Source organism: Hippopotamus amphibius, chromosome 2, assembly GCF_030028045.1.
Source record: "Hippopotamus amphibius kiboko isolate mHipAmp2 chromosome 2, mHipAmp2.hap2, whole genome shotgun sequence".
NCBI classification, from domain to species: Eukaryota; Metazoa; Chordata; class Mammalia; order Artiodactyla; family Hippopotamidae; genus Hippopotamus; species Hippopotamus amphibius.
In genome coordinates, this window is record NC_080187.1 from 36,373,130 (window position 1) to 36,389,240 (window position 16,111).

Here is a 16,111-nt window from a genome sequence, read left to right on the forward strand (position 1 = left end):
GAAATGGCAAGATTTCATTCTTTTTATGGCTAAGTAATATTTCATTGTATATATATACACACCACTTTTTCTTTATCCATTCACCTATTGATGGGCACTTAGGTGGCTTCCATATCTTGGCTATTGTAGATAATGCTGCAATGAACACAGGAGTGCATATATCTCTTCTAATTAGTGTTTTCATTTTCTTCAAATAAATACCCAGAAGTGGAATGCTGGATTGTATGGTAGTTCCATGCCTAATTTTCTGAGGAATCTCCACAATGTTTTCCATAGTGGCTGCACCAATTTTATCCCCACCAACAACACCAACCAACAGTGCACAGGGTTTCCTTTTCTCCACATCCTCACCAAGACTTGTTATTTGTTGCCTTCTTGATAATAGCCATTCTTACATGTGTGAGGTGATATTTCATTGTAGTCTTGATTTGCATTTCCCTGATGATTAGTGATGTTGAGCATCTTTTCATGGGCCTGTTGGTCATCGGTGTGTCTTCTTTGGAAAAATGTCTATTCAGATCCTCCGCCAATTTTTTAATCGGCTTGGGTTTTTTTTGGGGGGGGGATGTTGAATTGTATCAGTTTTTTGTATATTAACCCCTTATCAGCTGTATCATTTGCAAATATCTTCTCCCATTCAGTAAATGGCTTTTTCATTTTATTGATAATTACCCTCACTGTGCAAAAGCTTTTTAGTTTCATGTAGTTCCCTCCCCCCTATTTTTGCTTTTGTTTCCCTTGGCTAAGAAGACATATCCAAAAAAATATTACCAAGACCAATGTCAAAGAGTATACCACCTGTGTTTTCTTCTAGAAGTGTTATGGTTTCAGGTCTTATATTTAAGTCTTTAATCCATTTTGAATTTATTTTTGTGCATTGTAAGAGAAAGTAGCCCAGTTTTATTCTTTTGCATGTAGTTGTCCAGTTTTCCCAACACCATTTATTGAAGATATAGTTGATTTCTAGTCTCATACTGTTGTGGCTGGAAAAGATGCTTGATATGATTTCAATCTTATTAAATTTATTAAGACTTGTTTTGTGGCCTAGCATGTGATCTAGCCTACAGAATGTTCCATGTGCACTTAAAAAGAATGTGCACTCTGCTGCTTTTGTATGGAATGTTATGAAATGTGTTTTATATAGTCTATTTGGTCTAATATGTTGTTTAAGGCCAGTGTTTCCTTATTGATTTTCTCTCTGTATGATCTGTCCATTGATATAAGTGGGGTGTTAAAGTCCCCTACTATTGTTGTGTTACTATTAACTTCTGCCTTTATGTCTGTTAATATTTGCTTTATGTATTTAGGTGGTCCTATGTTGGGTACATATATATTTACAATTGTTATATCTTCTTCTTGGTTGATCCCTTAATCATAATGTAATGTCCCTCTTTGTCTCTTATAACAGTCTTTGTTTTAAATTGTATTTTGTCTGATATAAATATTGCTATCCTGCCATTCTTTTCATTTCTACTCGCGGTGAATAGCATTTTCCATCCTCTCATTTTTAGTCTGTGTGTCTTTGGATCTAAAATGAGTCTCTTGTAGGCAGCAATAGCAAACTCCCCAGAAATATATGCTCCAGGGGTGCTTCCTCTGTGGGTTGTATGGGCCATTCTGTTGTGACAGGCTGACAGCTAGGGGGGCAGGGGTGGTGTCTGTTAGGCATGGCTGGTGCCCAGTCCAGTTTGTTGTTAGGTCCTGCCTGCTCAGAGGCTGCCAGCTACTGGTGGGTAGGGCCAAGTCATGAGGTGGCTGACTACAGAGCCCCAGGGGGTCCCAGGGCTAGTGCTCGCCCACTGGTGGGTGGAGCTCATGGATGGGTGGTTGCAAGGTTGGGGGGTTCCAGATCTAGTGGCAGCCTACTGGTGGGCAGGGCCAGTTCCTGACATGGCTGGTTGTGAGGTCTGGGATGTCCCAAAGCTAGTGTTGACCTGTGAGAGACCTGAGGGAACGAACAGATAATTCAGGCACACACTTCTTGCTCATTGAAAATCTCTGAGTAAGGAATAGAGAGTCTCTGGCTTTAAATCCTATAGGTCCTTGCCAGGGACTCATTATGTTCTCTTTGGTTGGGGGGAGGGGGGAACAGGGAGGTGGGGGGATGTAGGGCCAGAGAGGTCAGAGTAAATCAGTCCATCATTGCTAACTAGAAAAGTGAAGGCTGTGGGTAAGGGAAAACTGGAAAGTTTTAAGAGGATTTTTCAAAAATTATTTTTATTCTGGAGAAAACAAGTATCAAGGAAGACCCAAGCTGCCTTTACATGTTCATGAGGAAGAATGATCAGATTTGGTTTTGACATTCCCAGGGTGACTGGCTGAGAAGCTCAAGGTGTTTTGGAGCTAGTGTAGGCCTGTCGGTGGGTAGAACCAGGTCCTGAGGTCTCTGGTTGCATGGTGCTGGGGGGGTCCCAGAGTTGGGGTCAGCCTGCTGGGGTGCAGGGCCAGGGCCCTGGGATTCCCAGAGCTGGTGCTGGCCTGCTGGTGGGTAGGCTGGGTCTTGACATGGAAGGTTATCAGGCTGCAGGGCTGCAATGTTCCTGGCGCTGGTGTGCACCCACTGTTGGGTTGAGCCAAGTCCTAGGGTCTTTGGCTGCAGGGCCCTGGGGGTCCTGGAGTTGATGTTAGCCTGCTGGTGGGCAGGGCTGGGTTCCAATGGCTGATTGTGTAGCCCCAGAGGTCCTGGGGCTAGTGCTGGTGCACTGGTGGGTGGGACCAGGTCCTGGGAATTGTGCTGTACAGATCTTGGTCCTGAGGCAACTCAGGGCTCAGGGAGTCCTACGGCAGTGGACCTGCTGATGGATGGGGCTTTGTCCCCTCCCTGCTAACTGCTTGGCCTGAGATGTCCCAGTACTGGTTCCTATAGGCTGAAGGGTAGGGCTGGGTCCTATGCTAATAAGCTAGAGGTAGGATTCCAGAATGGCACTTGACAGCACCAGTGGCCTTGTGATAGAAAGAGCTCCCAAATGCTGCCACCAGCATTTATGTCCCCAATATGAGCTCCAGTTGCCTCTTCCCTCTTCAGGAGGCTCTCCAAAATCAGCAGGTGGGTCTGACCCAGGCTCCTTTCAAATCACTGCTTCTTCCCTCAGAGCATGTGAGATTTTGTGTGTGTCCTTTAAGAGTAGAGTATTTCCTAAAGCCCTCTGGCTCTCCCAAAAGTAAGCCCCACAAGTCTTCAAAGCCAAAAGTTCTGGGGACTTGTCTTCCTGGTACAGGACCCCCAGGCTGGGGAGCCCAGTGTGTGGCTTGAATCCTTCACTCCTTGGGGAGAATCACTGCAATTGTAATTATCCTCCCATTTGTGGGTCACCTACCTGGGAGTGTGGGTCATGACTATACTGTGTCTCCACCCCTCCTACCGATCTTGTTGTGGTTCCTTCTTTATATCTTTAGTTGTAAAAAAAGTCTTTTCTGCTAGTCTTCAGGTGTTTCTTATTAATAGTTGCTCTATAAATAGTTGTAATTTTGGGGTACCCACAGAAGGAGGTGAGCTCAAGGTCTTCCTACTCTGCCATCTTGGCCATTCCTCAGTGGAGCCTTTTTTAAAATTATCTTCTCACTTTAGAACAGGTTAAGATTTACAGCGAAGTTCCAAAGATAGTACAGAGAGTTCCCATATATCCCTCACTCCAGTTTCTCATAGTTTTAACATCTCATATTACCATGGTACAGTACATACAACTGAGGAGCCAACATCGTCATGTTACTGTTAACTAAACTAGTAGAGAATTTTTAAAGGAAGTGACATCTAAGGTGATTTATAAATGACAGTAGGAGTTAGCCAGATGAAGAGGTAGGAAAAAGAATTTTAATCAGAAAGAAAAGCATGGGCTTCCCTGGTATCACAGTGGTTGAGAATCCGGCTGCCAATGCAGGGGACACGGGTTTGATCCCTGGTCCAGGAAGATCCCACATGCCGCAGAGCAACTAAGCCCAGTGCACCACAACTATTGAGCCTGCACTCTTGAGCCTGTGAGCAACAATTAATGAGCCCATGCTCTGCAACAAAAGAAGCCCATGCACCTAGAGCCCATGCTCTGCAACAAAAGAAGCCACAGCAATGAGAAGCCTGTGCACTGCAAAGAAGAGTAGCCCCCGCTCTCCGCAACTACAGAAAGCCCATGTGCAGCAATGAAACCCAACAGAGCCAATAAAAATAAATAAATAAATAAATCAGTAAATAAATTTAGAAAGAAAGAAAGAAAGAAAGAAAGAAAGAAAGAAAGAAAGAAAGAAAGAAAGAAAAGGAAGGAAGGAAGGAAGGAAGGAAGGAAGGAAGGAAGGAAGAAAGAAAGAAAGAAAGAAAGAAAGAAAGAAAGAAAGAAAGAAAGAAAGAAAGAGAAGGAAAGAAAAGAAAGAAAGAAAGAAAGAAAGAAAGAAAGAAAGAAAGAAAGAAAGAAAGAAAGAAAGAAAGAAAGAAAGAAAAGCATGTGCAAAAGACCCAGAAATAAGAGTTTGGTGAGTTCAGGTAACAGCCAATAGCAGTATGTGGGGATGGAGGTAGGAGATTTGGACGGAAAATAGAAGGATCGGGGAAGCGTACAGAGGTACCAGGTGAGGGAAGAAGAATAGAAAGGGATGAGGTTAGTAAGGAAAATGGGGACAAGATCAAGAAAATGCCTTTTAAACAGGGCCAAAAGCATTTGCACTTTTTCCCGAAGGCAACAAAAAATATTTTATTCAGGAGACTAACATTATAAACATTATATTTGGAAAGATCACATAGACTGTAGGGTGGAAAATGTAGTAGCAGGGATAAGAGAGAAGAAAGAAGACCAGTTACTGGATGCCCTGAGAAAAAGCAGTGGTGAAAGGTATAGAAAGAATATAATGAATTTCAGAGATATTAAGGATATAGAAGATTAGAACTTGGTTGTTAAGTAGATATAGAGCCTAAAAGAAAGGGAAGAATCAAGGTTGACTGCCAGATTTTTGGCTTTGGCAACTGGAGGGACTGTATGGTGGTGTCAGTCATTAAGCAACAGAGCATACGAGTTAAGTTTGATTAGGAGGGGAAGATAATTGGTTCCATTCTGAACAGTGGAGTGTGAAGTACCCATGGGACAACCAAGGAGACAGTGAAGTCAAGAGGTTAGTTGGTCTTTGTTTCTGGAGAGAAGTACTCACCACATATATGTGGTGAATCAGTAGCTTAAGGATGGCAATTGAAGCTAGACTAGATTGCCCATGAGTATAGAAGAGAAGAGGGTCCAGAAAAGAACTTTACATAATGCTACCATTGAGAAGATGACCCTAGGAAGAGGTGGGGAAGGAGGATGTGGAGCATTTGGAGAGGAAAACCAGAAAAATGTGATATCTCCTAGGAGGGGAGAGCTTTCGTGAAAGGGTTGTGTGACCAATAGTATCAAATGCTGCAGAGGGATTGAGGCCCATATGGATTCCTTGGATTTGGTAGTAAGGACTTCCCTTAAAGGAGGCAGTTTCAGAAGGCTGATCTGTCCTTGGGCTGCAGAATGAATACGAGGTGACAGAGTACTGTAGGTATGGCCATTCTTTTAAAAAGATTTACCATGGGGACTTCCCTGGTGGCACAGTGGTTAAGATTCTACCTGCCATGGGACTTCCCTGGTGGTGCAGTGGTTGGGACTCTGTGCTCCCAATGCAGGGGGCCTGGCTGCAACTAAGAGTTCGCATGCCACAACTAAGGAGCCCACCTGCCAAAACTAAGGAGCCCATGTGCTGCAACTAAGACCCAGTGCAACCAAATAAATAAATATTAAAAAAAAAAAAAAAAGAGAAAGAAAAGAATCCGCCTGCCAATGCAGGGGACACGGGTTTAAGCCCTGGTCTCGGAAGATCCCACATGGCACTGAGCAATTAAGTCCGTGCGCCACAACTACTGAGCGTGCACTCCCCCTGCAAGCCACAACTACTGAAGACTCTGTGCCTAAAGCCCGTGCTCCACAACAAGAGAAGCCACCGCAATGAGAAGCCCGCACACCACAACGAAGAGTAGCCCCCACTCATCTCAACTAGAGAAAGCCCGCGCACAGCAATGAAGACCCAGCGCAGCCATTAAATAAATAAATAAATAAATAAATAAATAAATAAATAAATAAATGATTTACCATGAATCACAGGGCGGAGACAACTCAAATGGGACAGACAACTGATAATAGATACTGATAAAAAAAATTAGTAAAAAAATTACTTGTTCCACTTAGAGTATGTCTAAGCCATAATTTTCCTAGCGAAAAATTATTTCTTCTTCTTAGTAGTAGCTATCATCTATAAAACGCCCACCATAAACCAGGCACTTGAAGTACATTATTTTATTTAGCCCTTAAAATGACACTTTGCAGTAGATATTAGATGCCTCTGTTAGATGAAGAAACAAAAGCCCAGAAAAGTTAAATATTTGGCACAAAGTCTCAAAACAACTTCACAGAGGAGCTGGAATTTAAACATAACCTTCACTCCAAAGTCTATGCTTTTTCTACTGCAGCCACATTGCCTCTCCTAAATACTTCCTACAGTTGCCCTTTACTTCACAGAGCAAAAGCAAGCCAGGAACTAAAATGGACGGTCAGGGAATTCCATCTACCACTGTGAGAGACCTGGGGGAACAGGCAGATAACTCAGGCACACATTTCTTGCTCACTGACAATCTCTGAGTAAGGAATAGAGTCTCTGGCTTTGAATCCTATAGGTCCTTGCCAGGGACCCATTATGTTCTCTTTGGTTGGGGGGAGGGGGGAACAGGGAGGTGGGGGGATGTATGGCCAGAGAGCTCAGAGTAAATCAGTCCATCATTGCTAACTAGAAAAGTGAAGGCTGTGGGTAAGGGAAAACTGGAAAGTTTTAAGAGGATTTTTCAAAAATTATTTTTATTCTGGAGAAAACAAGTATCAAGGAAGACCCAAGCTGCCTTTACATGTTCATGAGGAAGAATGATCAGATTTGGTTTTGACATTCCGGAGGACATTACTAGGAACAGTGAGAATATGGTATAGAGAGGCAGATTTTGGCTCTAATAAGAAGAGCTACCTATCCAAAGATGAATGGAACTGCCCAGTAAGGCGGTGAGCTCTTCATCACTAGAGATGCTTGAGCAGAAGCAGGGATGTTGGAGGTGAGGCCCCAGCATCAGAGAAGGTGTGGATGGCCTTTCAGGCCGTTCCAGACCTGAGATTTTGAGACCTTCTGGAGAAAATGGTTAGGATAAGTTTTCACAGATTATGGTCTGGCCTTTATTCTCCCCAACTTAATTCTAAATATTATGTAATGGGAAGATTGGCACGTTATTTCACTCACAATCTGTACAAACAGTGTATAGCAATTCAACTATTACATGCAAGAACAAAATGTGTTCCTACCTTTAGGAAGCTCTGTGTTTTGTAAGATGAGAAAATATGCTTGTGGGTATCTACTCGTTGGCTTTGATCAGGTAGGCGTGTCATCTTGAAAATGCCAGGGACAGAGTGTGGAGAATGGATATGGGTAGCCTCATCTTTCTTTCCTGCAGAGGTTAAAAATAAGGAGCTTGTTTCCAGCTTTTGAAAAAGTCTCCTGACATGGGAAGAGGGCAAGTCTAACAAAGGTGGATCTTTCTTTCACTTGATAAATATTAATTGAGCACTTATACCACAGGCACTGCATTTTTATTGATAGGCAAGAAACTATATCCAGCTGTTTATAAGCACATGTCTACAACATATACTATGTGCATTTTTGTGTAATGGGGGTGAGGTGGGAGTGGTGGCAAAATCAACCCTCTAACCTCTACAAGTAGATGGCTGGTAATTATTATGTGCTCTAAATAATGTCAATGCAAACTAAACCCTGGAATACATATTACTTTTCCTGTTGCAAAATAATAAGAACTTATGGCACAAGGAAGAGAACCTCTTCCGAAAACAAACAAAATTTCCCATCCCTTGTTTGTAGTTCCCAGAGGTCTAGAGATCTGACACCTACACTCTTGGCCAGAGAGTGCTTTTTTCCTTAGGAAAAAAAAAAAAAGGTAATTTGGAAAAACAGAACTCTGAATTTAAGCTAATAATTATAATGATCAAAAAAATTTTAAGGGTGAACAAAGATTGTGTTATAAGAATGTTCCTTGGAGTATTATTCATAGGGAAAATATTGACCCAACCTAAATGCTCAAAGGTAGAACGAAATGAGGGGTCCAAGATGTGAAACAGCTCACTCCAGTATTAACTTCCTGAAGTATGTTCTATTTGCCTTGTCTAAGCCAACCATAACTGGACAATACCACCACCTACATGCCAAACAAACAAACAAAAACCACTAAAAGACAAAGAAAATAGTCAAAACCTCTTTTAAAGTTTCCTCCATTACAACTAGAGGAACCATGCAAGAGAGTTCACCAGGATGAACATTTCTGAGACAGGAACAGTTCACCTCCTAGACTGCATCCAGAATCGATTCCTCACTCCAAGACACAGCTGTGCCATATTTCCACCCACTCCTTTCCTTTCTTTCTATAGGGAGGCAAGCACCAGACCTTTCAAAGAGAGCTGTTATGAGAATAATGTTGCCCTTTAACAAATCAGCCGTTTACAACCATATCATCAAGTAACCATTAGATGAATAAAATTCAAATGCTAAAAATCTGTTCTTTTTCACCAAGAAACATGACTTTCTATTAATTTCTCCCCTCTTTGGTTCCCTGTGAATCTAGGGAAGTTACTCAAGAGCATCTTAGTAAAGAAAACAAAAATTGGTAGTTCCATATGAGAACTGTTTATCTAAACTCGGTCAGCGTTAGGGATTTAAGTCACTGGAATCGCCTAAGAACTCATTCCTTGCCAGTCTGTTTTTCCTCACTATTCAGATGGATGAGACATGTTACATTTTTCCTACTATGGAAAACACACACATGGGCCTTCTGATGTCTCACCACACTTGGTGAGTGAGATGAGTGAGTGAGATGATGATATTTTGACATCCATATACTCCAGACCAGAATATCCTAGATGACACAATTAGAATTCAAATGTACAGACTGTTAGACCGAAAGGGACTCTCAAGAGAATTGAATCATATCTCCTCCCTTTACAACTAAAGAAACATAGTTACAGTGAAACAGAGACTTGTGCTTCATCACATGGCTAGATAGTAGCACTGCCAGATCTGAAGGCTATGTCTCCAGTCTTCCTAGTTCAAGTTCTTTCCACAGCCCCACTGCTTTCCAGCATCAGTGCAGGCTTTCTAAACCTTCTTGAATGGTTAGATGGAGCTATTCCTTGGGAGTCAGCCCCTCCCATTCCAGAGCTGCCTCTGTTATTCCACTGCATGAATTATAGATGCAAGAGGTTACTAAAGCCTGAATAGGCAGATGAGTTCCCTTTCTTGACCTAATGTGTTACATTCTGTCAATCAGGAAGGTGGGCGGCAATACTTAGAGTTATCAGTTGCTCCCATAGTAAATTACTGTTCTAATTTATCTAAAATCCACTGTTGGTATGCAATGTGCATTCAAGAAGGAGCATTCTGGTTTTGAATTATGTGAGCAATTTAGTCATCTGGTGCATGTCTAAAAATTATATATGGCTAGTTGGCATGCATAATTTGGGGCAGCAGCCTTCTGTTTTGATGATTCTGTGACAGGAAATCTGGTTGCATTAAATTCCTACCTTCTGGCTCCAGGGATGCCCATCCAAGCAGGCATTAACGGCTAATAAAGACTAACAGAGGAACAATAAGGTTCAGGGGAAAGAGAATTCAACTTGACACTACAATTATTTGCATTAGAACCCTGCCTCTGCCCATCACCAGCGGAAAGACTTGAAGCATTACACTTGGTTTCTAAGCCTCTCTGTCCTCATCTGTAAAATGTTGAACAGATCTAAACTTCATTTATATATACTGCATCACTGGGCCAATACTATAATTTGTGGTGATCAGTTAACTCCAGAAATGAGAAAACAATAACATGGAAAGTGTTAAAAACTCTGTGTCTGGGATCCTACCGGTCTAACTAGGTATAAAACCCTGCTCAGCCACTTTACTAGTTGTGTAATCTTGAGCAAGTTTCATCATCTTCGTCTTTTTGTTTTAGTTTATCATTCATTAAAAAGTTCAAAAATACTCAAAATAGAAGACGAGAATTAACTAAAATGATACACTAATCAGCAGCTTAAGAAATTTTCAACATTTTGCTAATACCCTTTCATCTCTCTTTCCCAACACTTTCCTCCCCTGAGGTATTTTAAAGCACATTTGGGCAAGCTGTTGTTTTAAAGATCTCTGTGCTTCAATTTTCTCATCTAGGAAATGATTATAATAGCGAATTCATGGGGTAGAACTGTACTGCGTATTCAATAAATGTTAACTATTATTATTTATGGTGGTACCTAGGTGTACCGCCCCCTCTGAGGCGTAAAGGCCCTTTGCAGCTCTGGGAGCCCGGTTCAGGACAGAGGGTATTAAACAAATTGCCTGGAAGAACCCGAGTCTTGCGTCGCTAAGATTGCGTGCACCCCCTTCAGGCCGCCTTCCTTCAGAACGGCTCAGTGTAAGGATGAAGTTTGTTCCTCGCAGGCTCCCGTCGCCACGCGAGAAAATAAGGGGCGGGAACAGGAAATGGGGTTGGGCGGAGTTCCGGGCGCCAGAAGGCCGCTGGTAAGAGGAGAAGGTGGCCGCTGGAAGTCGTGAGGCAGAGCCGCGATGTTCCGGATTGAGGGCCTTGCGCCGAAGCTGGACCCCGAGGAGATGAAACGGAAGATGCGCGAGGATGTGATCTCCTCCATACGGAACTTCCTCATCTATGTAGCCCTGCTGCGAGTCAGTGAGTGTCCTTCCAGGCTGTGGCCGTGAGACTAGTAGGGAGCTCCCTGACAATGCCCACCCAACTCTCGTCCCGCCGGCCTTCTGAGGGCCCTGGAGCTGAGCTGAGCGGTCGCGGGGAGCGAGGGAAGGGCGCGTCGAGGGCAGCGGGCGCATGCGCGCGCGGCTTAGGATTTGCGGGTCAGAATAGGGGTACCGGAGTGCACGCGGTGGCCGGGACCGCGAGGTTAACCTCCCAGCCCCGTCCCGTCTTAAGAGCGTTTGAATTGAAAGATCCTCAAGGATTATCCCCCAGAGCAACTCCCTCGTTTTTGCAGACGGAAAAACTGGCATCTAGAGTAGAGAAATGGCTGGCTCAAGGTCACTCAGCGATTCGGTGAATCATCTTGACCTAGAATCCAGAGTTCTTTTCTTTTCTTTTTTTTTTTTGTCATTCGCAGAAATTTAGCAGAAATTTTATTTCCAAGCTCTTCAAAGATTATAACAAACGCAAATAAAGTATTCTTTTAAGTGTCCCAAATTAAATCAAAGGCACATCATCAAAGTAAAACACTTGTGACATTAAGAATTCATTTAGGTTGTAATATTTTCTACGTTACTTTTTAAAAATCATTTGCTATGTCCTGTAGATCACATTTAAATACTGTTTTAAAGATATGAAATAATTTAGTATTTTTTAAAGTAAAATCACCTCTATAAAGCAGAGGAACTTAAAAAGACAAAGACCAAATTTGCTTCATATACAGGATAGGGCAATCTAATACACAACACAACATTAATCTTTTCAAACAAGCTCCCATGTTTAGTGTTAAAAAAAAACAGTCCTCTCATTTAGAAAAATCAACACATCATTTGATTAATAAAGCCCATTCTTCCCCCAATTTTATACTTGCTTGTCCTCATTTAGAAATTACAAATTCTAAATTCAGGAGAAAAGAACCAATTTTGTTATGGTATAAAAATCTTAGTCGGGAACAACAAATGACAAATATTCAATTTTTTTAAACAAACAATACTGTTTTCCTCCCAAAAATGTAAACATCTAGTAAATAAAACATAACATTCCAGGTATAGAAAACTAGTAATTCACTTAATGAAAGAGGTGTATTTTGGTATATTTGGTGGTAAGGTTTTTGTTTAAGTATAAAGCACTTCAACAAAGACCCAGGCCATTATTATTTAAAATCTACTCCTTCACCCAGTTTCCTTATTTGAGTAGAAACTCATCAATTTCTGTAGAATTTTGGCTAAAGGACCAGGCCACAGGAAAAGTCCTGTGAAATATCTAAAAGTCATTTGGCTGGAGAAGTGTTTTCTTGAGATTTGGAGGCAGTCATTCATCACTTTGTGCTTGAAAGCATTCCTCAGGGAACTTCTTCCCTACAGTCTTCAGAGTAAAGCACAGGATCTGGGCTCCCGGAAGGGGTTGCTTCCGGCTGGAACACCTACCAGCAGGGCATCTTTGCAGGCGTTCTGCATGCAGTATTGCTGAAGCTCTGCAGCCGCCTGAGAGACCTTGATCCTCTCCACGCCGGCCTCCAGCTTGAACTGCTCCACCAGGCGCTGCAGGGCGCTCACGCTGGCCCCGGAAGACATGGCGGCGGCCTGGGCTCCGAGCGGGCCGAATCCAGAGTTCTTAACTGACTGCCAAGTTTCCATCCATCAGTGCTGACCTCTGAAATCCAAAAGATTGTGTTCTTTTTGTGTATTTGTACAGAGGGTGAAGTAGATAATTTTTTTTTTTTTAAGAATGAGAAGAAAGAATATGTCTATAGGGTTAATGATAATACTTGAGGACTTGCTTGGTTTTTACATTTGGTAGAAACTGTTTGCATTGCATGATCTTGACAATAGTCCTTTGAGAGAGGTAGGGCCCAAGTCTCTGTATATCTCCTTTGCAAATGAGAACTCGACTTTCAGAGGGGACTTATGCGAAGTATTAGAATTACGGGCATACAGTATTAGAGTTGGATGCAGTTTTATAGGTCAGTTTTCTAGTTTCACTGATAAAACTAGAAATCTGGAAATGAATTGCCCCTGTCGCTAGATTTTCAGTTCAGTATTCTTTTCATTGTTCCTTGCTGTGTATTGTTGACAGGTCTGGAGGGAGAGGCAGATTTGAGTCAAATAAATGCAGGCCATACCAAGGTTGACTTGTGGAAGGTTCATGTTGGGCCTAAGGCCAGAGCTCTTGAGGTCTGGTCTCCCTTATTCTGCCCCTTTCCCTGTTTGTGGTGTTACTGTGCTTCCCCAGGAGAGGGAGCCCTGGTGAACCGAAACTCCCAAATCATCTTTGCTCCCTCAAAAGCTTGCAACTCTCAACTTTACTTACTGCCTCCTCTTACCCTTTTTTGGTTGGCTTAGCTGCCAGTGAAACATTTGCTTCTTCTCAATGACCTTTGTATTGGAGGTGAATCAGGGTTTTTTTTTTTTTTTTTTTACCACTTTTTAAATTTAGATATAATTTGCATGTTATTCATTTTATCCATGTACAGTTCATTGGTTCTTAGTATAGTCAGAGCTGCGCAGCCATCACCACAATCTATTTTAGAACATTTTCTTCCCCTCTGAAATGTCATTCCCTCACTTCCTCCTTACCCAGCCCCTGGCAACCACTAATTAACTTTTTGTCTTTATGGATTTCCCTATTCTGGATATTTAATATAAATGGAATTGTATGATATGTGACCATTTGTGTCTAGCATAATGTTTTCAAGGTTTGTCCATGTTATAGCATATACTGGTATTTCCTTTTTATTGCCGAGTAATATTCCATTTTATGGGTATACCACATTTTGTTTTTCCATTCTTTTGATGACTCTTTTCTGATAAGAATTAGTTTTTTTAAAAAAGGCTGGTCAGACTGCTGACTTGGTCAGCTTCTGACAGATTTCACTGTCTTCAGTTTAAAATAACAAAATGTTTTATTAATTTAGTATGGGTATTGAGAAATAAGTAACTGGCAGCTTTTTTTGGTCACAGCCCTTTTCCAGTATTTTTTAATTTGGTAAAATACACATAAAGTTTATCATCTTAACTATTTTTAAGTGTCTGGTTTAGTGGTATTAAATATTCATAATGTCGTGTAACCGTCACCACCATCTCCAGAATGCTTTTCGTCTTGTAAAACTGAAACTATAGCTATTAAATGGTAATTCCCCATTCCCCCCATCCCAGCCACTGGCAGCCACTTTTTGTTTTTCTTGAGAAACCACTATACTGTGTTCCATAGCTGTATCATTTTACATTCCCAGCAACAGTGCACAAGTATTCTAGTTTCTCCACATCCTTGTCAACAGGTTTTTTTTTTTTTTTTTTTTGGATAGTAGCTGTCCTAGTGGGTGTGAAGTGGTATCGCAGTCTAGTTTTCTTTTGCATTTCCCTAACGATTAGTGATGCTGGGCGTCTTTTCATGTGCTTATTTTGGCAATTGCATTGTTACAGAGGGCAATAATATCACTTCTTTAGATTCTTAAGACAACACTTCCTTGTTTTCTAGACATTTCTATCTACACCACCCTACTGGACCCTCACAATAACTGAAGTAGGACTGTATCAGATATGACCTGGAGCACATAAGTGATATATATAACTAATCAGTGGGAGAATCAAAATATGTTTCCATCTCTTTCTGGATGCCTGCTTCAATGTTTTCCTCCATTCTCTGCATTTCAAATACGTTTTTAAAAGTGAAAAATGCCATTTTGTTTCTTCTAGAGTTTTGTTCCTTTGACAGTTAAATCACAAAGTAAAGGCTTGTCATTTGAAGGAGGGCTGGATTTCCTCTTTATAGTCCTAAGAGGGAGAACTACCTGGAGAAAAGATTTTATGTAGTGTAAGAATGAACTTTGTAATAGTTCTAACTGCGTGGCAGTGGGATGGACTGCCTTGAAAGACAGTGACTCTCTTTGGCTGGATGTGCAGGCAGAGACTTGGCTATCACTTGAAGTTGTTTTGGAAAATGTGTTGAACTGTAAAGTTTATCCCCCAATCTTGTAATTTCATAATGTAACTTGTGATTGTCTGGATCTGAAAACAAATTCTGGGTTTATTTTTCTTTCAGCTCCTTTTATCTTAAAGAAATTGGACAGCCTATGAAGAGAGAGCATCGCATGTGAATGCATGATACGAAGAACCTGGTTACAGTTTCTACTCCTATCTGCAAATGAATAGACCCAGAAAGATGTAAGAGACTCTGATTAAATGGACATAGAAATTCTACTTGTTAAGAACAAGTTTGGCTCTGGTAACTGAGCTTTATAGCTAAAACTATTGGGGAAGTATGAAGAGACGTACCTGTGATATTCAGCCTCGATGAATGTTGATGTTATTGTACATGATGTCAAACTCTGTTTTCTAGGAAGTATTAATTATAAGGGAATTATGTCTGCAGTGGCACTGTCTTGTGAGTCATTTCTGTGTACTTTTTTACTTCCATCTGGAGTATATTTGTTGAAGGGTTCTTTTCCATTAGTTATGTTTTATTGAAGCCAGTGCACAACCATGTCATTTAAGCATGGGACCATTAGTCTATATTTTTAATAAACGTACCAACTAAGAAAAATAGGACTTTTATTTTTTTAACCCACTTTTTTGCTGCAAATCAACAGTCATTAGTGAGACTACTATAATGTGATTATTAGAAACTGTATTAAATTGAGTTCCTCTTGTTTTGGACTGGAGAATTTGCTAGTCCTGATAAAACAACATGGTTTTATTCTTAAGCAATCTTTAGGAAAGGCAACATTAAACATTACAACTTGATGCTGACAATGTGTAATACCACAAAAGGGGGAAAATGCTATATTTCTAAGTCAGGTAGTTCTCCAGGTTTGTTGGGAGAAGGGAAAAGTCCTTAACTTTCTTCCCAGATACAACTACCTTCACTTCTGTTTAGCTAATTATATTGAGTTTACCTTCTTGTCTCTAAATAACATGATTATGTTGTTACTTTATGATTTTTCTGTTGTAGACTTTGCCTACTGACTTCTCCATCCATGTAAGGATTTTTGTCTCTTCCCTTTCTTTACCTCCATCTCTCACGCATCTCATTTCTGCTTCCTTCCAGTGTACTTATCAGTGTTGATTTTGATTAGATTGATTTCATTACGATTCCAAATGGTGTATGTTTTCTTTTCCTGTACATCTTTTTGATTTTCTTAAGCTTAGTTTTCTGTGAACTTACCTCACTAAATCAGCTAAACTTTTTGCCATTTATCTAAATTGTTGATAGTCTTCTACGCCTGATGTGTGGCTGTATTCTTGGATCTCCCTTCAGCATCATCCTGGGAATTCCTTTTCCCTCTTCTCCTGTGTTGGATCTCTTGTTTTCTGT

The 16,111-nt window shown here is 41.2% G+C and overlaps 3 protein-coding genes across 7 annotated transcripts in view; 2 read left to right on the top strand and 1 right to left on the bottom strand.

Annotated features, from left to right (window-relative positions):
* Positions 1-10,587: 10,587 nt before the first annotated feature.
* Positions 10,588-15,340, top strand: TOMM5 (translocase of outer mitochondrial membrane 5). Its single transcript, XM_057720039.1, has 2 exons — positions 10,588-10,777; positions 14,840-15,340. Exons 1-2 carry the CDS (start codon positions 10,657-10,659, stop codon positions 14,872-14,874), a joined length of 156 nt encoding a protein of 51 aa, XP_057576022.1. The 5' UTR covers positions 10,588-10,656; the 3' UTR covers positions 14,875-15,340.
* Positions 11,743-12,392, bottom strand: LOC130844053 (guanine nucleotide-binding protein G(I)/G(S)/G(O) subunit gamma-10-like). Its single transcript, XM_057720038.1, has one exon. It carries the CDS (start codon positions 12,370-12,372, stop codon positions 12,166-12,168), a length of 207 nt encoding a protein of 68 aa, XP_057576021.1. The 5' UTR covers positions 12,373-12,392; the 3' UTR covers positions 11,743-12,165.
* Positions 14,883-16,111, top strand: part of FBXO10 (F-box protein 10) — a 97,112-nt gene continuing 95,883 nt past the window's right edge. For all 5 annotated transcript variants that reach the window (XR_009051159.1, XR_009051160.1, XR_009051161.1 and 2 more), the window contains exon 1: positions 14,883-14,961. The gene's annotated coding sequence lies outside the window, so the exon portion shown is untranslated. The remainder of the gene's footprint in view (positions 14,962-16,111) is intronic.

What these genes read in the sequence shown, in the direction of transcription:
- LOC130844053 (XM_057720038.1), bottom strand. Translation starts at nt 12,372, where the DNA reads ATGTCTTCCGGGGCCAGCGTGAGCGCCCTGCAGCGCCTGGTGGAGCAG.
- TOMM5 (XM_057720039.1), top strand. Translation starts at nt 10,657, where the DNA reads ATGTTCCGGATTGAGGGCCTTGCGCCGAAGCTGGACCCCGAGGAGATG. An exon ending in TGTAGCCCTGCTGCGAGTCA is followed by an intron (nt 10,778 to 14,839) that starts GTGAGTGTCCTT and finishes TTTTTCTTTCAG; the next exon opens with CTCCTTTTATCTTAAAGAAA.